The 25,386-nt window shown below is 40.9% G+C and overlaps 2 protein-coding genes across 2 annotated transcripts in view; one reads left to right on the top strand and one right to left on the bottom strand.

The window, feature by feature from the left end:
* The window catches only part of LOC113018538 (uncharacterized), a 68,073-nt gene that overhangs the window by 14,127 nt on the left and 28,560 nt on the right, over positions 1-25,386 (bottom strand). The window lies entirely within an intron of this gene.
* On the top strand, positions 6,773-8,737 carry LOC145423084 (up-regulator of cell proliferation-like). Its single transcript, XM_080295213.1, has one exon. The coding sequence runs from the start codon at positions 6,908-6,910 to the stop codon at positions 8,735-8,737; it is 1,830 nt and encodes a 609-aa protein (XP_080151339.1). The 5' UTR covers positions 6,773-6,907.

Here is a 25,386-nt window from a genome sequence, read left to right as displayed (position 1 = left end):
AATTTAAGTGATCTAGTAGCTCTGTTTTGGAAGTTCAGTTCATGCTAGAAATGTGTTTTGGAGTTTGTACGTGTTTTGTCTCTAGGGGCCAACGCATATATTTATATATAAACATATACAAATAAAACCACTTTTTTTTTACATTAGTAATTCCTTTTGTGCATAATTTTATATTATTGTTAATAATAAATTAATTAAAGCAACAAAACAACCTAAAGAGCCGGTTCGGAGCCGAAAGAGCCGGCTCTTTTTAGTGAGCCGAACCGAAAGAGCCGGTTCTCTAAAAAGAGCCGGAAATCCCATCACTAGCTCTTTATCATAATCCTGTCATAAAATAATAACAACAATATTATAAAAAAAAATAAAAGTATTCAATACAAGAGACCTGAATGCTATAAATGTTTTGATGGCTGAGCTTATAGACTGAGCTAATGAGGGAGATAATGCTACAGCCTGGGCTAGTAAGGCTGGTGCCTGAGCAGGGGACACTTCAGCCAGCCTAACCAGGGATAAAGCTAGTGCGTGAAAGGCTGGATCAGGTGGTGGATGAAGTGGTGGGCTGGTGAGTAAGCGGGCTAGCTCTTCCGAGCCTCCGGAGCATGAGGGCACTGGCTGGAGAGCCTCGGCTGGGCCTCTGGGATGGTCAGATTGGATTCGGGCTGCCCTCAGCCTGGGTGCTGGGACAGGCACGGGAGGTGGCTGGACACCAGTCACCCCCACCTGAGAAACAGAAGCGGGTGTGGAGGTAGACTGGGTCGCAGCTGCCCTCCTCCTGGGAGCTGGCACTGGTGTGGGTGTAGACTGGGCCCTAGCCATCAGAGGAGGTGAAACGGCTGAAGGGGAAGGCCGAATCTGGGCCGTCGTGCTGGTGGGAAATGGCTGAGTAACGGGTGTGGAAATAGTGACGGTGTGTGTGTTACTGGCAGGTTTATTGGGGATTGTTCTGGTTTTTCTGCCACCACTATTTACAGTCTTTGGAGCAGAGCAGAAAAACTCTTCCCAGTCCACGTCCTCGTCTAGGAGGGAGACTCCCCATGAATCAGAAGTGAGTCTATTGTGCGTTTTAAGTGAATAATCAGATGGTGAGTGCGAAAAACAGTCACTGGAGCTCACCATCGGGAGTGGCTGAAAGTAGTCCGTTTTATGGCGGCGTGTGCGCCGCTTTCTCCGGGAAGAGGAAGCGGCCAGGGTAAACAGCAGAGCCTCTGGCGCGGTAACCTCCGTTGAGCCGAGGTGGGAGGCGTAGCCGTTGTGCCGTGGTGATGGTGGAGGTCCGGCGAATGAGGAGGCTGGTGTGTGAGCGAGGAGCGGAGTGGCGAGAGAGGGAGTGGCCGAAGCGCAGCGTGAAACGTCCACTCTCTGCGGCAAATGCTCCGGTACAGGTGAGGCAGCAGGTGGGGGAACACGGCGTCTCCGAGGCCCGCCCAGAGCCAAGCGAGTGCCCTCGAAGATGTGCTCTTGCTCCGCGAAGAGCCGCTGTCTCTCCTTGAGCTTTTCCGCCCACAAGGAGAGCGCTACCTCCTGCCGCTCGTAGAGGTCCGAGTCCGCTGGGTTCCAATCGTGTCTTCGTGGCACGGGTCGTGTCATTCTGTCAGGCGTTGTGTGGAGGCGAGGAAGAAGGAACCCAAACGCAGGACTGGCAGGTAGGTGAAGGTTTATTATAGGGAGTGGGTGAACAGAGGGTGAATGGACACTGACTGGCTGGACAACCGAACGGCTGATTGAACTGAGGGAACACACGGGAAGGACAACATAACATCAATGACACGACAGTTAACGAGTAGAAACAGAGGGCTTAAATACACAGACTGATGAGGATGATAATGAGAGACAGGTGAGTACACAGCTGAACATAATCTGGCTAATGACACAAGACGAGCTGACACAGGAAAAGCAGGAAGTGAGCACATGGAAGTGGCAAAATAAACTGAACATTAGGGCTGCCACAAACGATTATTTTGATAGTCGACTAGTCACCGATTATTTTTGCGATTAGTCGACTAATCAGATCATCATCCATTGGACATAAAACGTACAGCTTATTGCACCAGCAGCATCTGCTCTTATATAACTATCATTAGCTTACAGCTTTAAGTGTTTAAGGTATGTGCTAACTAAAAATAAAGAAAGACAAGATGATAGTTTATTAAATTTGCAGATTGTTTCGGTGAAGTTTAATAAACTCCTTGCTATCTAAAATATAACAGGACACCGGAGTATATTCTCCAGCATCTCACACTTCTGATAATCAGCTGTCTGCTTGACGTTTATTCAGCTGTGTAAAAACTATAAATTTAATCTCAGCCAAACCGATTTACTCAGGAACAAATAAAATACAAAAAAAGCCAAACAATAACAGTTTTAAGTTATCTAAGTGACTTATATATGTTTAACCTGAGTAGCGAAAGACAGCGGTGGGTTTGAAAACGATTTGCCGGGAGTCTAGTGGCTAGCTATCGAGCTAGTGGGTAACAGACGTCTCCGAAAACGTCGGAGCGCTTTTGAAAATATGTGGTGTCTTGATAAACTGAGCAGATATTTGAGGTTTACACAGCTACATTCTCGCCTGAAAATATGTTAAACGTTTATTTTGTGACCCAGAAAGAATAATAAGAGTAATATTAAAACTAAGTAGCTGCCGCCATTGTTGGAAACTAAGCTGGGCTGCGCTATGAATTCTGGGACAGAGCTACTTCTTCTTCTTCGGGGTTTAACGGCAGCTGACATCCTTGTACATGCAGTGCTGCCATCATCTGTTTCAGTCCGTTATTACACTCTTAAATCCTACTACTCATTCCTGCGTCTTTTGTGATCTTACAAAGCTTCAAACGACGCGTCGACTATTAAATCAGTCGTCGACGATTTTGATAGTCAACGTAATCGTGACTAGTCGACTAATCGTGGCAGCCCTACTGAACATGAACAAAACTGAAAACACTGGGTCACCGACCCAGGAACCCTGACAGCCTTAAAGTACAGGCGTCTTGCTTATAGCTCAGTAACCAATCTTTTAACTTCACCTCGAGGTAAATGTATTTCCCTGTACAGAGAAATGGAGGTGTGGCTGTATTCAGGCTGTATATTAGCACAAACCTGTTGATTTAGAATATGAGTGATCAACATGTGCATGGTGAAAATTGGCCAATACATCAAAAATACATCATAAATATCTGATGGTGATTTTGCATGTAAACACATGTTGTGCAGTGTATGAAAGGTCAACAGGCTATTCACAAATAATATCACTGAACATGTGCACCTCCTTGTGTTTGGGTTTGACCAGCACCCAACCAAGCTGATAACACAGGTCAACAGTTCAAAATCATCACAGATAAATTTGTGTCCGTTTGTGGTGTTTTTCATGCTGATTTTACATCTGTGTTTAGTTTTCCCTGGCATGTGCAGGTTAGTGATGAAGCTAGTTATATATTGCATGATAGTTGGTATAATTAGCCTAAGCGTATTACCAGATTTACCAACAGCTCCCTGTCTTTTATTTTACAGACGGCATTAATTGTGATTGATTTCAGTTGTTAACATGCCTAAAAATTAATCATCCAGACAGATTCTGTTATGTGTGTGATTGATTCACAATGACAGCACAACATTGCCCAATTATCACAGACATACAAGAAGATACACAAATTGTACTTTGGCTGTCCGCTGGGGGACCAGGATAAATCTTGGGCTCCACATGTCATCTGCAACAGTTGTTCCAATGGATTGCGTGATTGGCTAAATCACTGAATGGCAGCAATGCCATCTGCAATCCTGGTGGTGTGGCAGGAATCATCTCATTGATTGCCATTTTTGCCGTGTGAATACAACAGGATTCTCAGCCAAAAATAAGAACAAAATTGTATATTGCAGCCTGGATTCTGCAATAAGGCCTGTTCTTCATAATGACTCATTGCTTGTTCCTGTACCACCACATGATGGAGTAGCTTCTGTAGAAGGTGAAGAGGAACAAGGTGCATCTGGTTAAAGTCCAGGGTCATCAGATCCTGATTAGGTCCCCGATGTAGATTTACAACCAAGATTTACAAACAAGAGACTTTGACACAAGCAGAGCTGATAGTTGTTTGTGATCAAAATCTGATGAAAGACAAAGCCGAACTTCCTGCTTTGAGGCTTAAGCAGAAGCATTTGCTGGCCAAGGGTGTTGCTGTAACTCACTACAGAAGTCAAAGTGATAACTTGACAGCGTTCTTCACTGCTCACGGCTCACTGTGCTATTGTCATGACATCGACGGACTCTCCAGCAGTTTGTCACAAGAGCGTTTTCTAGCTCAATGTCATCTCTTTATTGATTCTTCACAAAGAAGCTTGTGGAAAAGCCAAACCAAGTGTCCCAAATGCCATTCTGTTCATCTAAAGAAGTCCTATGACTACATGAAGACACTGCTTGAGTCAGTTGCGTATAAAACTCATCAGTGGAACATCTGTTGTTATCTGAAGGTGATTGGTATATTGGTGGGAATGGAAGGAGGATTTACCAAATTCTGCAGATTCCTTTGGCTGTGGGACAGCTGATCTACTGCAGAACATTATGTCAAGCCTAACTGACAGCCACAAGATGCCTATGAGCCATGAAAAACCAGTGTCAAGTTTCTGCTTCTTGGTCAGACATAAGCACTGCAAAAATGTAGGAAGGGATATTTATAGGTCCACAAGTCTGTTTTGCAGGATCAAGGCTTCAAACAAACTCTCCCAACAGCCAAATTTGTAGTGGCTCTGTGAAAACTTTCTGGGCATCCACAAGTCTCCTGCATACAATAAAGGAGTTCAGCATCTGCTTGAGTCCTACCAGAAACTGGGCTGTTGCATGTAATTGAACATACACTTCCAACACTCACCTCAAGTTCTTTCCAGAAATCTCGGCATGGTGAGTCATGAAGAGGGAGAGCGTTTTCATCAGGACATTCAGTTAATGGAGCAGAATGAGTGCATGATGGCTGACTATTGCTGGATGCTGTATTGTGACAATCCGAACGCAATATACACAAACAAATCACAGAGGTAGTTGACTGACAGTGATCATTATATCTATGCCACAGTGTGCGTCAGTGTGCGCCTAACACACACAAATCCATTGCTAGGGATGGGTATTGATAAGATTTTAACGATTCCGATTCCATTTTCGATTCTGTTTAACGATTCGATTCCTTATCGATTCTCTTATCGATTCTTTTTTTTTTAAAAAGGAGAACACTAAGTTCGATTAGCTTAGAACTTTGTTTTATATCTTCTCTTTGAACAAGATAGAAATTTAGGAGTAACATGGCCTTACAAACCCAACAGTGAGATCTTAAGAGATCCACAGCCTACGGCTCTTCAATGGGGTGTCACAGGGTCCCCAGGAAAAAAAACGTATATGTAAAATAATAAAATTAATATTCTCCTGTAGCAATAACAAAGTTTAACATAAATTATTCTGTAGCAATTACACAAGAATATCCAGTAATGTCCTGCCTACAATGAAACACATTCACTTACCAAAGTGAAATCGGGGGCATCTGCTGTGGCAAATGGGTGCAAGCCTTTGACCACAAACTTAGACACTGCTGGGTGACATTCGTCTATCCTGGCCTGAAAGGAGACGCTACCGGTAGACTGCAGCGAGAACTGCCAGCATCTGAGCCAGCCAGACTCTGTCTCTCTCATCATGGTTATCTAAATGCAACGCACAGTAATAGCAGGTTTTGTAATAAGGTAAATCGCGCTAACATAATATGCAATGCTAATTGATTAGTTACCTGCAGTATTAACGGGAGAGGACGTGGAAACGCTACCGCTGCTGCTGGGTTGAGCTTCGCTAGTCCGGAGCGGATCAAAAACACGACATTCGTTGAAAGCAATCGCGTGTTTTTTGAGCAAATGCTTTTGCATATTCGTAGTGTTTCCTCCCTTTGATGAAATCTCTACTTTGCAAGTATTGCACGTTGCCCTGTTGTCATCCTTTCTCATAAAGTGTAACCAAACTTTTGAGCGTTTGCGCCGCTCAGGCGCCGTGTTTCCTACTGGGTAAAAGACGCTACTCAACGTGATGACGTCATTCGGGGCGACTGGAATCGATAAGGGAATCGTTTTTAAAAGTGGCAAACGATTCCAAGGAATTGAAACAGTGGGAACCGGTTCTCAACAAGAACCGGTTTTCGATACCCATCCCTATCCATTGCAAATTAATATTACTCATTTTTGAAAAAGTTGACGTGACTGAAAAATCTGAAAGCATATCTGAAATCTGCATGAAAACTGGTTTAGAAAAGTGTGTTGTGGTTTCTGATAATTACAAAAACAAAAAAAATTGTTGACCTGTGTATTCAGTAAAACCTGAGTAGACAGTAGATAGAGTAGTTAGTTAAGTTTTAACTGGGTTTGTTCATTGTAGCAACTGTGAAACTGAAATGTATGATTAGACACACTCTTTGAGAATGAATGCCCTTTTTGCCTTTGAAAAAGTGAAGCTCACTGTACTCAAAGTACTTGATTGACGGTTTAAAGAGTATATTAAACCCATAATATAAAACCCAAGTTGCTCTCTGTTTTGTTCATTAGAGTGTGAAGATTTGACAGAATGCATTTAGGTATAGAAAACACTGCTTGTATAAATATGTGTTGACGAGGCATGTTGTATAAAGCGCTTTGAGTGTTCAAATATAATAGAAAAAAAGTACATAAAACCAATCCCAGTGTAGCTGACTTGGTTGTTTTTCCAGAAATAACAACCATCTTTTTATCCACAGAGACACAGCTGGCGAGGTTACTGGAAGATCTGGGCTTGGAGCAGTACTACAGAAAAAAGATATCGCTCAGAAAAATACTTGAGATTGATGAGAAGACTCTTATTGATGAACCCGGGAATCAGAAATCAGACCTTCCTTGATATTTTCTAAGGAAACTCTTGATGGTTAATGTGATAGCAAGGAATGTGACATATACCTCAGTTTGTCATTCATGCAGTGACAATACATCAGGGAATGCAAAGTTATTCTTTGAAAATCTATTTAACAGTACAAACACAGATGACAAGGTGAACCCTCCTGACATAATCACTGCTCTCTTTCTGTGTTCTGATGGTTTTCTGCAGCAGGAAATCGCATTCAAAATGTCCATGTGTCAGTTCTCTGTTCCTCTGCTGCTTCCAAATTGTGACACCAATCAGTGCACACTCATGCTGTGGGCCATGAGAGACATTGTTAAAAAGTACAGACCTCAGTCTCTGTCAGAGTCCAAGGGCTTCATTGAAGACAGAATCGTTCTCTCTGAACTTCCAATGATCTCTTTTGTCAGACTGGGTGAGTGCTCCTCGTCCAAGTCAGAGATTCTCAATAAACTTCTGAGCAATTCTCAGCACTACCATGACACCTATGTTCACCGCAACATGGAGTGTGGTGACAGTCCAAGAAGAATATCCAATGGACTGACTGAAATTACTTGGTATCTTCCTTGTGGAAAAGCAAACATTGATACTTTCAGTCAACCAGTGGCTGTAGCCAACCTTTGTGGAGACATTGCAAGCTTTCAAACACAATACTCCTTTCTGTGTCAGAGATCTGCAGCAGTTTTTGTGTTCTTTGACCATTTAGGCTCTGAATCTGAATTCAGTCTACTTACCAACCAACAGCACAAGGCACAGATCTTCTTAGTGGGTAACTATGAGAGCAAGCACAACAGTACAGATGCTTTGGAAAACCTAGTGCTGACGTTGGGCTTGACCAAAACCAACATCATTATTAAGACAAAACAAAGAAATGATGTAGACTTTGTGAAAAGTCTGAGGGAAACAGTCAGAGATGTAGTTAGGAACTCAAAGATGAAGATGACAATAGAGCAGATGGCAGACATTGCCCACGAACTGGGAATCCTGGTTGATGAAGACTCTCCAGAGTGTCAGACTGCAAAGACAAATGCAGAAGCCATCACTGCTGAAATTCAAGACATCCATAAATACAAAGAAGATCAGCTTCAACGACAAGGTGAAATATGGAAAGAACTGACCTGCTTAGAGAAAGAAGAATGTCGACTTCAACATATCAGGTCTGAAAATATAGAAGATTACAAAAGCGAACTTCAGAAAAGGAAAAAAGAACTACGAAAAAAACAAAACTTTTATGACATGTCAACAGTTATGACATGTTTCATTAATGCAATATCAAGCCCAGGAACAGAGAGGTTTTATTTCCTGAAATGGATGCGAACGAACCTGGACAACATGTCTCGTGTAAGACTGTCTGAACTTCGGGAGAAATATAAAGAAAAATGTAAGAACTCTGAGAACAAAGAGGAGATCAAAGAAATTGATAGACAAATTTCCAACAGCTCACTGGGGACTGAACACTTCTTCCGTGAAATGGGTCAGATCTATGAAGCTTCACTGTCCCTTTCACAAACAAATCCAGCACATCAACAGCTGCAGCATCTGCCCAAACTGTGTGCAGAGTTGTTGCTTGATGGATTTCCTCTTGAGCTTGTAGATGGAGATGCATCCAACATCCCTCTAAGATGGTTGAGTGATGTTCTCTCTCAGCTCAGTGACTTGGTGTCTCCAAACAGAAAGATCCTGGTAGTCACAGTTCTTGGAGTTCAGGGCACAGGAAAGTCCACTCTCCTTAACACCATGTTTGGAGTGCAGTTTGCAGTCAGCAGTGGTCGATGTACTCGAGGTGCCTTTATGTCGCTCATCAAAATCAATGAAGACATGAAAAAAGTCCTAAACTGGGCGATAAATAAATGAGAGAGAAAAGCCGATCAGCTGATCATTGATCAGTTTCATGATTGAAGTAGCAACAGGAGAGGGAGGGGAGAGAATGAGAGAAGAAGAGGCAGCTGTGCAGCGTAACGACAGAATAAATCCAGCTTTGTGTCTTTTTCCATTCTAGCTAAAGTTCGGGACAACTCAGCTCAATACGAAACGTGTAATATTTTCTCTGAATGAGGGACCATTCCATTTTTTTAAGGAGCCGTTGGCAACTCTACTAACTAACCTTATGAATAAAATAAAGTTCACTATCAGTAACATCATAGAACCCACCCACCTAAAAACTCCATCAAGCTGGCTAGAACGCAGTACGAGTTATTGCAACTGACGGCAAAAAGTCAGCACAACGAAAATAAACTCCACCTAAACTTAGTTTATATCTTACCCAGATAGACTGCAGGTCATAACTTCTTACCTGAAGTTCAGTTCACCTTACACTCGGACTGGTGGCTGCCTCGGGGCTCTCCTCCTGCCTCCCCTTCCCTCATCCACCTGCTGGCCTCTGTGGAAGCCCCGCCATAGCCACCACCAAACAACTGAGTTATTTTTACACATCGACCTGCATCTGGCCAATCCACCACCTCTCATTGTTCATGCCATTACAAAAAAAATAAAAAATAAGTCAAATAAGCCCGATGGCCAGTCCAGCTATGTTAACCTGCAACCAAATCTGCAGCTCCATACAGCAATGTTACGACTTAGATTATATCTTATAACTCATAACTCTTATGTTAGCTGCCCTCAGTAGCATACTGTCTGAAATATTCGACGGCTGCAATAATTCTTTAAGTGTTATTTTTTCCTTCGGATTCTAATTTCACCCAAGTTTACTAAACTCAACAAACTTAATATTACTTACCGGGACATTTATTCTGTCCTCATTTTCTTTCACCGAAAAATTGTTTCCTGCAGTGCCGTCTTTCGTGCTTGGCTCTCCTGCTAACGTGATGCACATAGCGCAGAAGCCGATGCTGCATTCACTTACACTCGGATATCTGAGCTTCACCGTGAAAACATAATCGGACATTTGATATTTGATTGAATTTTATTGTTTTACCTTTGGGGTGGCACCTGGGGTGGCCAGTCTGGTTGGGGGGGTGGCCTGTGCCCCCCCAGGCCACCCCGCTGGACACGCCATTGCAGAGACGGAGCGCCCCCAGAGCCTCACGCCCATCCCGGACCAACCCAGGGGCAGCCAGGCTACCAGGTCAGTAACCCACGTCCGTCAGCACAGACCCTCCCCTAGCCCCGCTGCACGCAGCCACGAGGTATCCGTCACCTGAGAGCCAACAGAGCCCCTAATTGGACATGACCGCTACCCCGGGTTGAGCCCCCCAAGAAAGATGCCTCCGGGGAACCCCCCGACGCCCTAAGCCTGTCCCTACCCCCACACCAATCACAACAGTGAAGGCGGGACCAAACTATGACCCCCCACCCCCACTAGGTGATGGAGCTGATCAAAGGAGCCCAGAGCAATTGATCTGATGTGGTGGCAGAGGCTGTATCAAGACTAATGTAATCTAATAGATAATTTCTATATTGGTTAGAATTCAGATTATTTTTATTTTTCCAGTTCATAAGGACAGTTTTCTTGGCTATGCATAGGGCAGTGAAAACCATATGGGCTATATTCTGGCCAAATACACAAAAACTGATCACTGACATATGCTCTTCTCTTGTGATCAGTGACCAGTGTTTTCGCTGCAGTGATACAAACTATGAATGGCACCCTTACAAGAGATACAAGGAAATTTACCCAGACTGGAAAATCCCTCCAGATGAGAGCTTTAAGGCATCAGACTACTGGAAATATGTGATGGCGAAGTACAACAGAGACTTTGCCAAACAGTATAATACAGAAGCTGCTGATATTCGGTGTTGTTTCACAAAAGAGGATGTAAAAAAAAGACTCAAAGAGTCTTTTAGCGTCCAATGAGACTACTAGAATTTCAGCTAATTTTCTTCTGGTGTAAAGAAAATACAAATATAATATATAAAAAAAATTAATTATAGTTTACAATAAGGAAAGAAAACAACTACAGTTTGTGTTCACCTTCACCTGAGTCTGTATTTAACACATTTATTAAAAAAAAATCTAGGTATATCATGTTTATTAAAAGATTCTTTGTGTTTTTCTTCTAATTAAGTAAATGTCACGTAATAACCTTTATTCATTGCTTTCATTTATGATCAAATATGATCAAATATTTACATTTATGTTTTTAATTCTCATTAATAAAACAATAAACAAATCGAAAGAAGCAAAAACTTACAGCAGCAGCAGCAACATTCACATCACTGCTCCTCCTACCCCCTGCTAGAACCAGGCTGACCACCGGCCAAGATCAATGAACATTTACTCCTCTTATTTCTTTAGAAAGATAAAAGCCAAAGGAAGACACAGAGACTGTGAGAAACCACCCAGAACACCCATCGGCCAGCTATTGGGATAGCTAACATCCCTCTGACGGTTTCGCAGAGCAGACTGGCTCCAGCTCAACATTTCCTCTTAAACAGAAAACATGCAGAGGTTTGGAACTCTGTTGAACTGTATTGCACAATCAAGTCCTTAATAGAAAGCATAATGCAGTTTTGATGGACTCAACAGCAGCGGGGTCAGCAACGGGTTGGATTAAATGCATCATATATCTGGCACTGCTTCTGTTGACACATGACCAATGTATCTCTCCCTGTCACTGCCACGATGATCTACAAAGGTGTTGAGTCTCCTGGCATTTGCCCTTCGGATTAAAGAACCACTAGTCTGGGACCAACTCTGTAATTTAAATAAACTTATAGGAAATAGTTTAGTCATATTATAGTACAGGCTGGGTAATAAATGTTTCCAAAGGGCAACATGAGAAACTACAACTGTTGTGGAGGATCGCACCATGAAGCTCTAAAAGAGATCAAAGTAATATTGAGCAGAATTGGGTTCAAGTCACTGGTCAATGGACTGGTTGTAGTGTTTTTCTGTTCTACCTGAGCCTGCAGGTTTTAGATGTCACCCTGGGTCAACACACCTGAATAAAGTGATGAGTTCATTACCAGCCTCTGGAGAACTTCACGATATGTTAAGTACATAATTTAGCCATTTAAATCAGCTGTGTTGGATCAAGGACACATCTAAAACCTGCAGGACACCTGCCCTCGAGGCCTGGAGTTGTCTACCCCTGCTCTAGTGACTGTTGACATGACAGTCAAAGGTTTGGACAAACCTTTAATGGTTTTTATATATTTTTACTACTTTCTACAAAAATATATAAAGCAAGATATATGGAATTTTGTAGCAAAAAAAAAAAACTTGATAAATAACTCTAAACACGTTTTATATTTTAAATTCTTGACAATAGCCACTCTTTCCTTTGTTGACAGCACTGAAAACCCTGGACTTTCTCTCAATAAGTTTCATGATGTAGTCACCTGAAATGGTTTTCACTTCACATGTGTACCTTGTCAGGGTTCATTTGTGAATTTTCTTGCCTCCTGGAGCTGGGACCATCAGTTGTGTTGTGTAAAAGTCAGTCTAGTACACCTGACCTCTGACTGGTAGTGTATACAGTACCATAAAACTAAACTAAACTCTTTTATCAAGTCTAAAAGCTAAATTCAGATTTATTTGAATCATATTAAACATGTTTATGCGTATAATTTAACTACATCTGACCTTCAAAATGATTTGTTAAGCTGAAAAATGAAATAAGTGCAGCTTATTTGTAGAAATTTCTGCACATTCTGCTTATCCCTCCTCCAGGGTCCCAAACGTTAATTGATCTTGGACTCAAGTTATCCATGTAGAGTTTTTAAGGAACAAAAAAGGAAGTAGCTGCATCCAGTAGATTACAGGAAACCAGAAGAATCAGACTGGCATTTGCTGGAGGATTGATCATTTATTGATGTTTTGTGGATCGCTTCACTTCTTATTAAAAACTGGATGTACAAAACACCTGAATAAATATAAATCTTTTACAAAGACATGATACTGAATAACATCCTGTTTGTTGTTCTTTATATTTGCTTACTTTCAAAGAATATTAAGATAAAAAACAGGAAACCCAGTGGTGGAATGTAAATCAACGCATTTATTGTAGTCTAACTTATAATGAGGTGCTGATATAACATATATTACATTTTATTACACATTAAAACATTGTATCAGGCTCTTATATTGTTCTGTTCTTACTTTTAATTCAGTAAATCTTCTGAAAACACAATTTTTAAAAAACTCATCAGTGTTTCTGCTTTTCTTTTCTTTTCTTTTCATTCCAATTACAATTATTACACTCTTAGAAATGATAATAATAATAATAATAATAATATTTCCACTGTGGGATTTCCACCCACCAGCAGAAGTAACACTTCTCCATTCTGCTAATAAATATCACAGTACCTGGCACTTGTTTTGAAATTCTGGGGCTCATAACTTTTTGAATAATTATTGTTTTGGTTTTATTCATCGTGTCCTTTGGACCTTTAGGTTGTCAGTATTTTTTATATATTATGTTACTCTCCAGTGGCTCTTGTTATTTAGCTTATTAGTCAAGTCTTGCATTTTATGTTTTTGCCTACAAACTAGATTTGCCAGCCTGTTGGTGTGGCAAATCTAGTATATAGGGTCGGAGAACTGGTGTGACTTGTTGCCATCATGGAAGTGGCAAGCCCTGCTGCCATTGTGCCAATGATCTATAAAAGCCCCCAGAGTGCAGTTGTGGTGTGGCGCTCCTCCGTGACACACCCCCATTTTGGAATTTGGTTTAGGTTCTTGCGCCTAGTGATGGCAAACAGAGGTTTCATGAAGCTCTGAACCTCTTTGAACCACTGTGTCAAAAACTGGTTCATTAACCTTCATTAATTACACTCATGGGTGACATCTGCAGGCAACAGTGGTTAATGTACAGCCAACTGAAGCCTTGCACCTATATTGTGATGCACCTATATTATAAAATAATTGCGAGAATTACATGAATGTCCTGGCAGTCTGACTTCATGTTACACATCTTTATTGTTTTTATCTCATATTAAAAAAATCTGCCTCACTAATTCCATTTATAGAATAACTATAAAAAATAAAACACTGTGAAACATTGTTGATTGTTCATTATATACTCTAAAGGGAAGATAATTTTTACATAAGGCAATGAGGAAGTTGCAATGTGTTTATATGGAAATTGATATTGTCAGTTTATTAATCTCACATTTATTTATTTCCCACATAATATGGTATTTATTAACAGTCAGTAAAAAAGTCACCCCATGAATGATAGAGACCTTTAAGTATATTATATTTGAAAGAACACTAAGAGTAGACTTAGTGTCACAGGATTATTCCATTACTAAATGGAATAATGCTGTAAAGAATGTTATTAATGCAGTTATAATGATGCAGATTATATGGCACCAATAAAATAATTTCTGTATCTCCACACAGGGTTTTTCAAAGTTCAGTTCTGTTAGTTTCCACATGCCAGTTGTTGTGTGCTAAAAACAATGGCCACCAGGCCAAAGCAATGGTTTTGACTCGATCAGTGTTAACCCCGCCCCCTGGGTTTGATGGGTGAGGTTGATAAAAATTTTTCATGGTGAGACCTGAAGGAGTCAACTGTACCAAAATGAATTAATTAAATACACCATTAAATAATTAGTTAAATGTGTTAATAATTAATTAATTAAATGTGTCAAAAACATTTTTAATTAATTATTTCCAATTTTAATTAATTATTTCCAATTTTAATTAATTATTGCCACACTTAATTAATTATTTAATGGTGTATTTAATTAATTCATTATGGCAGTCCTGGCATTCCATACTAAAAGACTGGCTATCTGTAAAAAGTAATGGTTTTGACTTGATCACCGTTAACCCTGCACGCTGACTTTGATGGGTTAGATTGAAATAAAATCCAATTCATGAACACAGCAGCTGGGCCAGGAGTGCCAATGTGAATTAATTAAATACATCATTAAATTATTGATTAAATGTTTCAATAGTTTATTAAAATTGGAAATAAATCAATAATTAATTAAATGTATTGTGGAGGTTTGTAAGCACAACACGAGAGATCCCAGTATTTCACTCCAACTTTAATCTCGGCTTATCACAACTAAACACTCAAGGCACCAAAACCTAACCCTCTCACTTCCCCTCACACTGGAGACACCTGGTGGTCCACCACAGTATAAAAAATTAAATGTATCATTAATTAATTACAAATGGAATTAAATACAATTGATAGGTTTGTAGCTTAACCCTATGCACTGGAACGTTGAAGACAATGTAATTACACAGCAAAGCAAGACACGAGTAGGCAAAGTTCTTCATGTTTCTCGTGCACGGGAGAGAACCGGACAAGCGCCGTTCCTTCGCTTGACCCCAGTTGCTCTCGTGCGCTCCCCCGTAACACTGCTCTTTTATGGAGGTTACATGAATATACATAGGTTCATTAACATATGACGTCTACATACACACAAAGAGTACCTTGCCTGTGGTTTTGTAAGTGTGTGTGTGTGTGTGGGGTCAGAGTGTGACCCCATAAATGACTTCCCTAAACCTGCTGGTCTGGAAGTCCAGCAGTTCATCTAAACAAAAGGCACTTAGACTAAAACAGATATAGATACATTTATCCTACCATAAAACAATAAGACAAGGTACGACCTCTCCCATGCTCCCAGAGCACTCTGGAATGCACACAATGTCTCTGCAGACTACTAAGCATCAAACCTCTATCAATCTACAACTAATTATAAAACTCTAAGCATATATAAGTAGATATTTCTAAGCATAAATGATAATCAACAATACAAATCCAACAACAATAATTAAACATTTTAAATTAAATGAATGACCATTAAATAATAACATATTTGTTTAACTGATTATTCCAATTTGTATAATTAATTACACATTTAATCATTTAATGATTAATAATTAATTCATTTTGGCACTCAAGGCCCCGGACGCACCTGCACAGCATCCGCAATCACGCCCCGCCGAATTAAATATTGTACTGGGTCCTGTGGTTGTGGTTGTTGTGGTAATGTTGAGCGGGCAGCGGGAGAGCTGCAGCTCTGTGTGCGTTGTAAACAGCAACCGGCTAAGTATTAATAAACAGTATCAAAATGCCACTGGGTCTGCCGTGTATGTTTACATCTTACTTTACTGACCTTTGCCTTTTCTTTTCTTTTGTTTAAAAATTTTAGGATGCATGGCTCAGCCCTTGCAGAACTCATAGGCCAGCAACTGGATTTCTGTCTAGTAGGGCTGCCACGATTAATCGACTAGTCACGATTACGTCGACTATCAAAATCGTCGACGACTGATTTAATAGTCGACGCGTCGTTTGAAGCTTTGTAAGATCCCAAAAGACGCAGGAATAAGTAGTAGGATTTAAGAGTGTAATAACGGACTGAAACAGAAGATGGCAGCACTGCATGTACAAGGATGCCAGCTGCCGTTAAACCCCGAAGAAGAAGAAGAAGAAGAAGAAGAAGCTTTGTCCCAGAATTCATAGCGCAGCCCAGCTCAGTTTCCAACAATGGCGGCAGCTAGTTAGTTTTAATGTTACTCTTATTATTCTTTCTGGGTCACAAAATAAACATTTAACATATTTTCAGGCGAGAATGTAGCTTTGTAAACCTCAAATATCTGCTCAGTTTATCAAGACACCACATATTTTCAAAAGCGCTCCGACGTTTTCGGAGACGTCTGTTACCCACTAGCTCGATAGCTAGCCGGGGGCCATGAGAGCACCGGACTCCCGGCAGATCGTTTTCAAACCCACCGCCCTACTCAGGTTAAACATATATAAGTCACTTAGATAACTTAAAAATGTTATTGTTTGGCTTTTTTCAGTATTTTATTTGTTCCTGAGTAAATCGGCTGAGTTTATTAAACTCCACCGAAACAATCTGCACATTTAATTAAAATTCAATAAACTATCATCTTGTCTTTATTTTTAGTTAGCACAGACCTTAAACACTTAAAGCTGTAAGCTAATGATAGTTATATAATTATCTGGTGCAATAAGCTGTACTTTTACATTCAATGGATGATGATCTGATTAGTCGACTAATCGCAAAAATAATCGGTGACTAGTCGACTATCAAAATAATCGTTTGTGGCAGCCCTACTGTCTAGCAGTCTAAGGTCTGTTGATGGCTGCTTCAAAGTTGTTGTTGTTTGTTTTTTTTAATGCAAGTTACCCATGCACCCAGGTTTGGGAATTCCTTCACACTGTCATCTATCCCAAGAATAGATGAATCCCAGGACATGAACCAAATATGACCAGTGTTGGGTAAGTTACTTTAAAATAGTAACTTAGTTACATTACTAGTTACTTCTCTCAAAAATAACTCAGTTACTTCAAGTTATTCGTTACTTTCAAAGTAACTAGTTACTAGGGAAAGTAACTTTGGTTTTACTCAGAATTCTCTTGTTAATGTGTTGCTTCCATAACTTTGCCAGTCTTCTAGCTTGCTTACTTGCCACAAGTGCACTGTGCCACCTACCAATAGAAAGGAAAAGATAATGTGCATATTTCCACGAGAGAAATCCCACGCCTGGACCGTCATTGACTGCTGCCATGATTCTAGCCTACGTCACAGCGTCATGTGCGCCTTTTACATCCAACACAAAAACTGCAGTCGTGGTGCTCTCGATTGTACTCAGAACTCGGAAATTCTGCCTTCTGAATAGGAAGATGTAGGTAACACCAGACTGCACATGAGCTGCATACAGAGCTGGACTGGGACAGAAAATTGGCCCGGGCATTTTGACTAGAGACCACCATTATAGGAAAAATCATAAAGCCTTTGAATGAAAACAAACACTGTTGTGACAGTGATGCACACTGTTCTGATGGTATATATGCATTAATCTATCAATCGTTTGTTGTAAGATTCAGATAATTATTTATTAAAAGCCAGACATTTTAAATGAGAATAAGAAAGAAAAGTATTTCTTTGTCCCCCCCTTTCCCTGTTAATGCCCTACCTGGCCCCCTGGCAACACTTTGCTAGATCCGCCCCTGCACAGTTACCAGCTGTCAGCTACCTAAAAAAGGATCCTGGGGTTATTTGTCTCTCAGAAACAGTTCATAACTTCCCTTCAACTCATTCATGTCACCTAAAAGGTAAACCTGTTTCTCCATCACCTGTTCAGCTCTGATGATCCAGTAAGGACATCTCCTGGTTTCATCTTCATGTTTCCCTCTCACCAGATAACCAAACCATATCATGACCAGCAGCTTTTTTGCAGCTGTGGCTCCAGCATCGAGTGATGGGAGAAGAGAGCCGGAGATCGACAGACGGATTGGGGCTGCGGCTGCAGTAATGCGGACGCTGCACCGGTCCGTCGTGGTGAAGAGGGAGCTGAGTGTAAAAGCGAAGCTCTCAATTTACCGGTCGATCTACGTCCCTACCCTCACCTATGGCCACGAGCTGTGGGTAGTGACCGAAAGAACGAGATCGCGGATACAAGCGGCAGAAATGAGCTTCCTCCGAAGGGTGGCTGGCCTCTCCCTTAGAGATAGGGTGAGAAGTTCGGCCATCCGGGAGGGGCTCAGAGTAGAGCAGCTGCTGCTCCACATCGAAAGGAGCCAGCTGAGGTGGTTCGGGCATCTGACAAGGATGCCCCCTGGGCGCCTCCTGGGTGAGGTGTTCCAGGCATGTCCCACCGGGAGGAGGCCCCGGGGCAGACCCAGGACACGCTGGAGAGATTATATCTCTCGGCTGGCCTGGGAACGCCTTGGTGTTCCCCCGGATAAGCTGGAGGAGGTGGCTGGGGAGAGGGAGGTCTGGGCCTCTTTGCTTAGGCTGCTGCCCCCGCGACCCGGCCCCGGATAAAGCGGATGAAGATGGATGGATGGATGGATGGCTCCAGCAAACATCAGCTGATACTAGAAATTAATATTAAATAAATTCTAACAACAGCTGATCAAGCTTAAACGTGCTGCTGTTGTTTAATAATAATAATGGATTGGATTTATATAGCGCTTTTCAAGGCACCCAAAGCGCTTTACAATGCCACTATTCATTCACTCCCACATTCACACACTGGTGGAGGCAGCTACGGTTGTAGCCACAGCTGCCCTGGGGCAGACTGACAGAAGCGAGGCTGCCATATCGCGCCATCGGCCCCTCTGGCCAACACCAGTAGGCTGTAGGGTAGAGTGTCTTGCCCAAGGACACAACGACCAGGACAGAGAGCCCGGGGATCGAACCGGCGACCTTCCGGTTACAGATACGCTTCCCAACCCCCTGAGCCACGGTCGCCCCGGTTTAGCGCGACATCCGCTGGTTTCCTCTTTTGGCGCAAAGTGGGCGATAAACAAACAAGAGAGCCGATCAGCTGATTACTGATCAGTTTTCATGATTGAAGTAGAAAGGGGAGAGGGAGGGGGGAGAATGAAAGAAGAAGAGGCAGCTGTGCAGCGTAAAGACACAGAATAACTCCAGCTTTGTGCCTTTTTCATTGTAGCTGAATTAGGGGACAAACTGTTCCTTTTCACCTCAATAAGAAACGCGTAATATTTTCTCTGAATACAAGACTGGACGGTTGGCAACTCTAATAACTTATGAACAAAATAAAGTGCAACATCATCAGAATCAGAATCAGAAAGGGTTTTATTGCCAAATGTTGAGCAGGTTTACAACATTAGGAAATTGCTGCGGTGCTTCAGTGCAAACATACTTTCATAAATTACGCTAAAATAGACATTAAAATAAAAATAAGAATAAGAATTAAAAGTGCTAAGTAGATAGATATGTACATGAGTGCAGGTGGTGATCAGTGCCAAACATTGAATGATGCAGTGAACACAGCGTAGGGTCATGTGTTAGTGGTGGGAACAGTCTTATGGTTATTGTTCATGTGTTCAACAGCAGAGGGGAAGAAACTGTTCTTATGGCGAGAGGTTCTGGTGCGAATGGACCGGAGCCTCCTGCCTGAGGGGAGCAGGTCAAACAGACTGTGTCCAGGGTGAGAAGGGTCAGCTGAGATCCGAGCTGCACGCCCCAGTGTCCTGGAGGTGTACAGGTCCTGCAGAGATGGGAGTCTGCAGCCAATCACCTTCTCAGCAGAGCGCACAACACGCTGCAGTCTCTGTTTGTCCCTGATAGTGGCTCCAGCGTACCATTAACTTCATAGCACCCACCCAGCTGTATAGAAACTCCCTCATGCTAGCTAGCACGCAGTACGGAAAAAGTCAGCACAACGAAAATAAACTGCACCTAAACTTGGTTTATATCTGACCCAGAGAGACTGCAGGTCATAACTTCTTACCTGAAGTTCAGTTCACACTCGGACCGGCGGCCGCTTCGGGTCTCTCCTCTTGCCTCCCTTTTCCTTCATCCACCTGCTGGCTTCCACCACTTGCTAATGTTATTGAATCTGTGGAAGCTCCGCGACAGCCACCACACGAAGTAACGAGTAACGACCCTATCTAAATCCCAGTAACGACTAACGCGTTCCTGATTTTGGCATAATAACTAGTTACCGTGCTCGTTACCACAATAATAACGTAGTTACTGTAACGCGTTACTTAATAACGCGTTATTCCCAACACTGAATATGACAAATCGAGTGAGAGCTCATTTAGCTATGATGGAAGCGTAAAATGTTGCTCATAAAGGTGCATGAAATTATCTGAGAAGGAGATTCCCTCTTGCCACTTTTCTAAGTCTTGCCAAGTGTTGATGTATGTTAAGCAGAGATGGGCAGTAACGCGTTACGCGTTACTGTAATCTGATTACTTTTTTCAAGTAACGAGTAAAGTAAGGGATTACTATTGCAAAATCGGTAATTAGATTACCGTTACTTTCCCGTAGGAACGCTGCGTTACTGCGTTACTAAAACCGTGATTTTTTTGCGAGAATGTCTCATGACAGTGACGTAAGCAAGTGCGCCGTTGGTGACAACAGCTGTGTCCAGATCAACAATGGATCATATATCGATTGTGGGAGCGAGTATGAGCGTGCAGCGTTTAAAGCTTGGAAATACTGACCTTATTTTGAGTTTGATTCCATAAAAAGTGACAAAAACATTAGCGTCCGTTGTGCGTGGGAAGAAAACTTTTTACAGCGAAAAAACCCCCCTAAACTTTCAAGCAAGCACCGAGTGCGCAACGACGTAATGGGAAACTCACAGAGAAACTCGCGGATTCGTCAACTGACCGCAGCACACCTGCACCAGGGTAAACCTCCGCCTACCCCCAGTCCTGCTTTACAGGTGAAAATAGAGCAAAACGACCACTGAGTCTTTGACTTTATTTATTTTCTGCTGTGTTTTACTTGCATCTATTTGAAAGAGTGAGTGTAAACACAAAAAATATTTTATTTTATGTGCTGGAATGTGCAGAAAATAAGTTTAAATATTAAACTAAGTTCTTCAAGTCAGAGAATGGTGCATATAATTTAATATTTATTTGATGCATAAAGTTAAAGGATTAAAACTGATAAAACAAGTTAAAAAAAAGAGACTTTTCCATTTGATTACATTTTGTATGATGGATTATGTAGAAAAAGTAGAATTGGGCTGAAAGATCTATCGCTTTATCACCTCTTCAGGTTGTAAATCGTGTTTTTAAAAAGTAACTAAGTAACTAAGTAATTAATTACTTTTGAAAATAAGTAATCAGTAAAGTAACGGGATTACTTTTTGGGGGGAGTAATCAGTAATTAGTTACTGATTACTTTTTTCAAGTAACTTGACCAACACAGATGTTAAGTACTGAAAAAATCATAAATTCTTCAGTTTTTTAAAGTTAAGAGTTTTTACATGTAATTTGTTCTAAAACAGAGCTGACTTTACATAGCATGTCTTCATGTGTATTAACATGTGCTGTAACCAAAGACTGATTTGAAGTAATCGATATAATAAATTATATATATTTTTTGGTACATTTTTTTTTACTTGCATTTTACTTTCATTGATATATTTTGTATGAAGTTTGCTGTATGTTCTATGTATCATATGGCAATAAACGTATTTTTGAGAAAATCTGTTTTGAATCTAGTTTTTATATGCTGAATTTTATAGTAAGTAGAAATCTTAACCTAAATGCTAAAGGTAATATAACACTAGTGATAGGTTTTGAGTTTCGACCCAATTTTATTAACCTCAAGTTGGTTATTGGTCAATTTAACCCAATTTTTGGATAGTTATCCTAACCCAGAGTGCTGGGTCAAACCAGTAACCCAACCCTGTTAAGTTGAAACAACAACAATATTTGACCCAGCATTGGGTTACAAATTGGGTTATTTTTAACCGTGCAATATTTAGGGTGTATCAGTCAGAAGTCAGCTGTGTACCAACCTGACTTCTGCACAACACAACTGATGATCTCATCTCAAGGAGGCAAGAAATTTCACAAATGAATCCTGATAAGGCACATCTATGAAGTGAAAACCATTTCAGGTGAATACATCATGAAACTTATTGAGAGAAGGCCAAGGGTTTGCAGCGATATCAAGAAAACAAAGGGTGGCTACTTTCAGGAATCTAAACTATAAAACATGTGTAGAGTCCATTTTTTCAATTTTTCATTGAGTCCTGCATTTGACTCCACATCAGGGCCGTGCAGAGAGGTTTAAAGGGGCGGGTGCTCAAAGTTAAAAAGGGGCACATTGAACCAGGCTGAATAACAACAACACACATTCATCAAGAATCTAATATAGGAAGGGCAGGGCTGTGTTGATCTGAGACTGTAGACATTAAAAAGTCCACAGGAGAGGTGGTAGCTGATTAAACAAGTGTCATGAGATAATAACAAAATGCAAAGATTGGTGACAGCGCTTGGAACCATAAGGCAATAAAAAACTGTGAGAAATAATTTAGGCTCTGCCTGTGAATCACTCTTTGCTTCTCTTCTTCCTTCCATCCCATCATTTCATATATCACTCTCCCACTTGCTATGTGAGAACAAGGCACAACTTGCTATTGCAATAAACTATAATCTAATTATCCACACCTAACAACTCTTGCACTTAATCTATAATAAAATGATGACAGAAAAATGTTATAGCCCTGCCTTTAGTATCCTCACACAGCTCCTACTGTTTCCTCCTCATGTCCTTACCAGGCATGTCTGGACAATGTTATATCATGAGTAATATTTTTTTTAAAAATCCATCTAAATAAAACACACACATGCACACACAGTGACATTTTAGACCTTCTTCAGAATACTGTATATACTCATGGTGCTGATTCAGAATCCTTACATTATTATTCATTACTAGAGCTACAATAATAAAGCAATGAGGAGGGGGAAGTAATAAATATGAAATAATGTCATTATGATGATTTCATTTGTTTCACTATCCACTCTGTGCAGGGGCAAATCTTATTACATTTTTAAACTGTAGAGATACAATCATTTTACTGCTGTAAAATCCAAATTTTGTCTTATTTAAAATGTAAATCTAATATAATCTGCTTCTTAATGTATGTTCTTTAAAATACAGCGTGTGTTTTTAATATATTATAATTATAATAATTATTATGTGGACATGCATATTAGATCGTTTTTTAGTGAAATATAATCCCTCCAGAAAGGCAGGAAAAGCCCGGAAACTTACTTTAAAACTAAATATGTTCTGAATACTTTAAAACTAAATATGTTCCCTAAAACGGTGACAGAGCTACAGACCCATGACAGCCTTACACAGGTAGCCAGCAGCTGTGACCAGCACTACTTGTGCAGTTAATAAAAGGACAGGTAACGTTTGTCGCGCTGTTGCACACACAGCACGCTCGTTTGTTTCAGTTCGTCAGTTGCCACAAGACAACTTACCAACGTGTACGTAATAAGCTAATACTCCTGTGTGCTACACACTACAGTGTACGCGGTACACCTACTTACTGGTTTTGTCGCATCAGTCTGTGTCTCTGAGTTAACTTGTGTTTCTTCTACAGGTCTGGACCGCTAAAAATGCGCGTGCTCTTTGTGAGCTCTTTCCCGGCTCGTAACCAGCGCGTTCTGCCGTCAAGGGCGATCATTGGTTAAATGTGATCATGTGACTGATGCAAGAAGATCCTTTTATTTAGCAAAACTGTGATTAATAGTTAAATATTATTGTTGAGGGGCACAGACAGGACTCCGCACGCACACACACACACATAAAAAAAATAAAAATAAAATAAAAAGATTTTTTTTTAAAAAGTTGCCTCAACAAAAGGGCACTTTGGGCACCCATCAGGAAAGGGGCGGGTGCTCAAGCCCCTCTAGCCCCCCCTCTGCACGTGCCTGCTCCACATCTTGCCTACCCACACAGCAAATCCGTGACAGTGTGTCCAAACTTTTGACTGTGTTGACATAAAGTGTACTATATATAGCAACTGTCAAAGAATTTCATCACCTTGGATGAATGTAGCATGTTAATTTTGTGTAGCTTTACAACAAAGGCATTGTTATTAAGAAAATAGGGAAAAGGTCATGTGTTCAAAAAACATACATATCAAAAATTAAGGTAGAGTTTCAGTCATGTCAACAATCACAAGAGAGAGAGAGAGAGACAGAAATGAATGAAAAGAGACATTAAATTTAAATGTTTTTAAATCACTCTTTAAAAACATTTGTGCACAGATGGAAATTTTATTTGATATCAGATAACTCACACACTCCCTGAGTGTGTTTCTTGTTGATTTGTTGTCTTACTCATGCAACACGACATACAAACTGAATGGTTTTTGTGAAACATAAATCTAAATGATGATCATAAACAAGAGCAACTTATTAAAGTTCTTACATGACATCTACTTAATTAAAAGAAAAACAGAAATAGTAATTTAATAAACATGTTATACTTTAACACATTTACAGTGGGGCAAAATAGTATTTAGTCAGCCACCGATTGTGCAAGTTCCCCCACCTAAAATGATGACAGAGGTCAGTAATTTGCACCAGAGGTACACTTCAACTGTGAGAGACAGAATGTGAAAAAAAATCCATGAATCCACATGGTAGGATTTGTAAAGAATTTATTCGTAAATCAGGGTTGAAAATAAGTATTTGGTCAATAACAAAAATACAACTCAATACTTTGTAACATAACCTTTGTTGGCAATAACAGAGGTCAAACGTTTACTATAGGTCTTTACCAGGTTTGCACACACAGTAGCTGGTATTTTGGCCCATTCCTCCATGCAGATCTTCTCGAGAGCAGTGATGTTTTGGGGCTGTCACCGAGCAACACGGACTTTCAACTCCTGCCACAGATTTTCTATGGGGTTGAGGTCTGGAGACTGGCTAGGCCACTCCAGGACTTTCAAATGCTTCTTACGGAGCCACTCCTTTGTTGCCCGGGCGGTGTGTTTTGGATCATTGTCATGTTGGAAGACCCAGCCGCGTTTCATCTTCAAAGTTCTCACTGATGGAAGGAGGTTTTGGCTCAAAATCTCACGATACATGGCCCCATTCATTCTGTCCTTAACACGGATCAGTCGTCCTGTCCCCTTGGCAGAAAAACAGCCCCATAGCATGATGTTTCCACCCCCATGCTTCACAGTAGGTATGGTGTTCTTGGGATGCAACTCGGTATTCTTCGTCCTCCAAACACGACGAGTTGAGTTTATACCAAAAAGTTCTACTTTGGTTTCATCTGACCACATGACATTCTCCCAATCCTCT

This window comes from Astatotilapia calliptera, chromosome 3 (assembly GCF_964374335.1).
Source record: "Astatotilapia calliptera chromosome 3, fAstCal68.1, whole genome shotgun sequence".
Classification (NCBI taxonomy): Eukaryota; Metazoa; Chordata; class Actinopteri; order Cichliformes; family Cichlidae; genus Astatotilapia; species Astatotilapia calliptera.
The sequence above is the reverse complement of the archived record's forward strand: the minus strand, read 5'-3'. Positions and strand labels throughout refer to the sequence as shown.

Excerpts from the sequence above, each read along its gene's own strand:
- LOC145423084 (XM_080295213.1), top strand. The coding sequence starts at position 6,908 with ATGGTTAATGTGATAGCAAGGAATGTGACATATACCTCAGTTTGTCAT.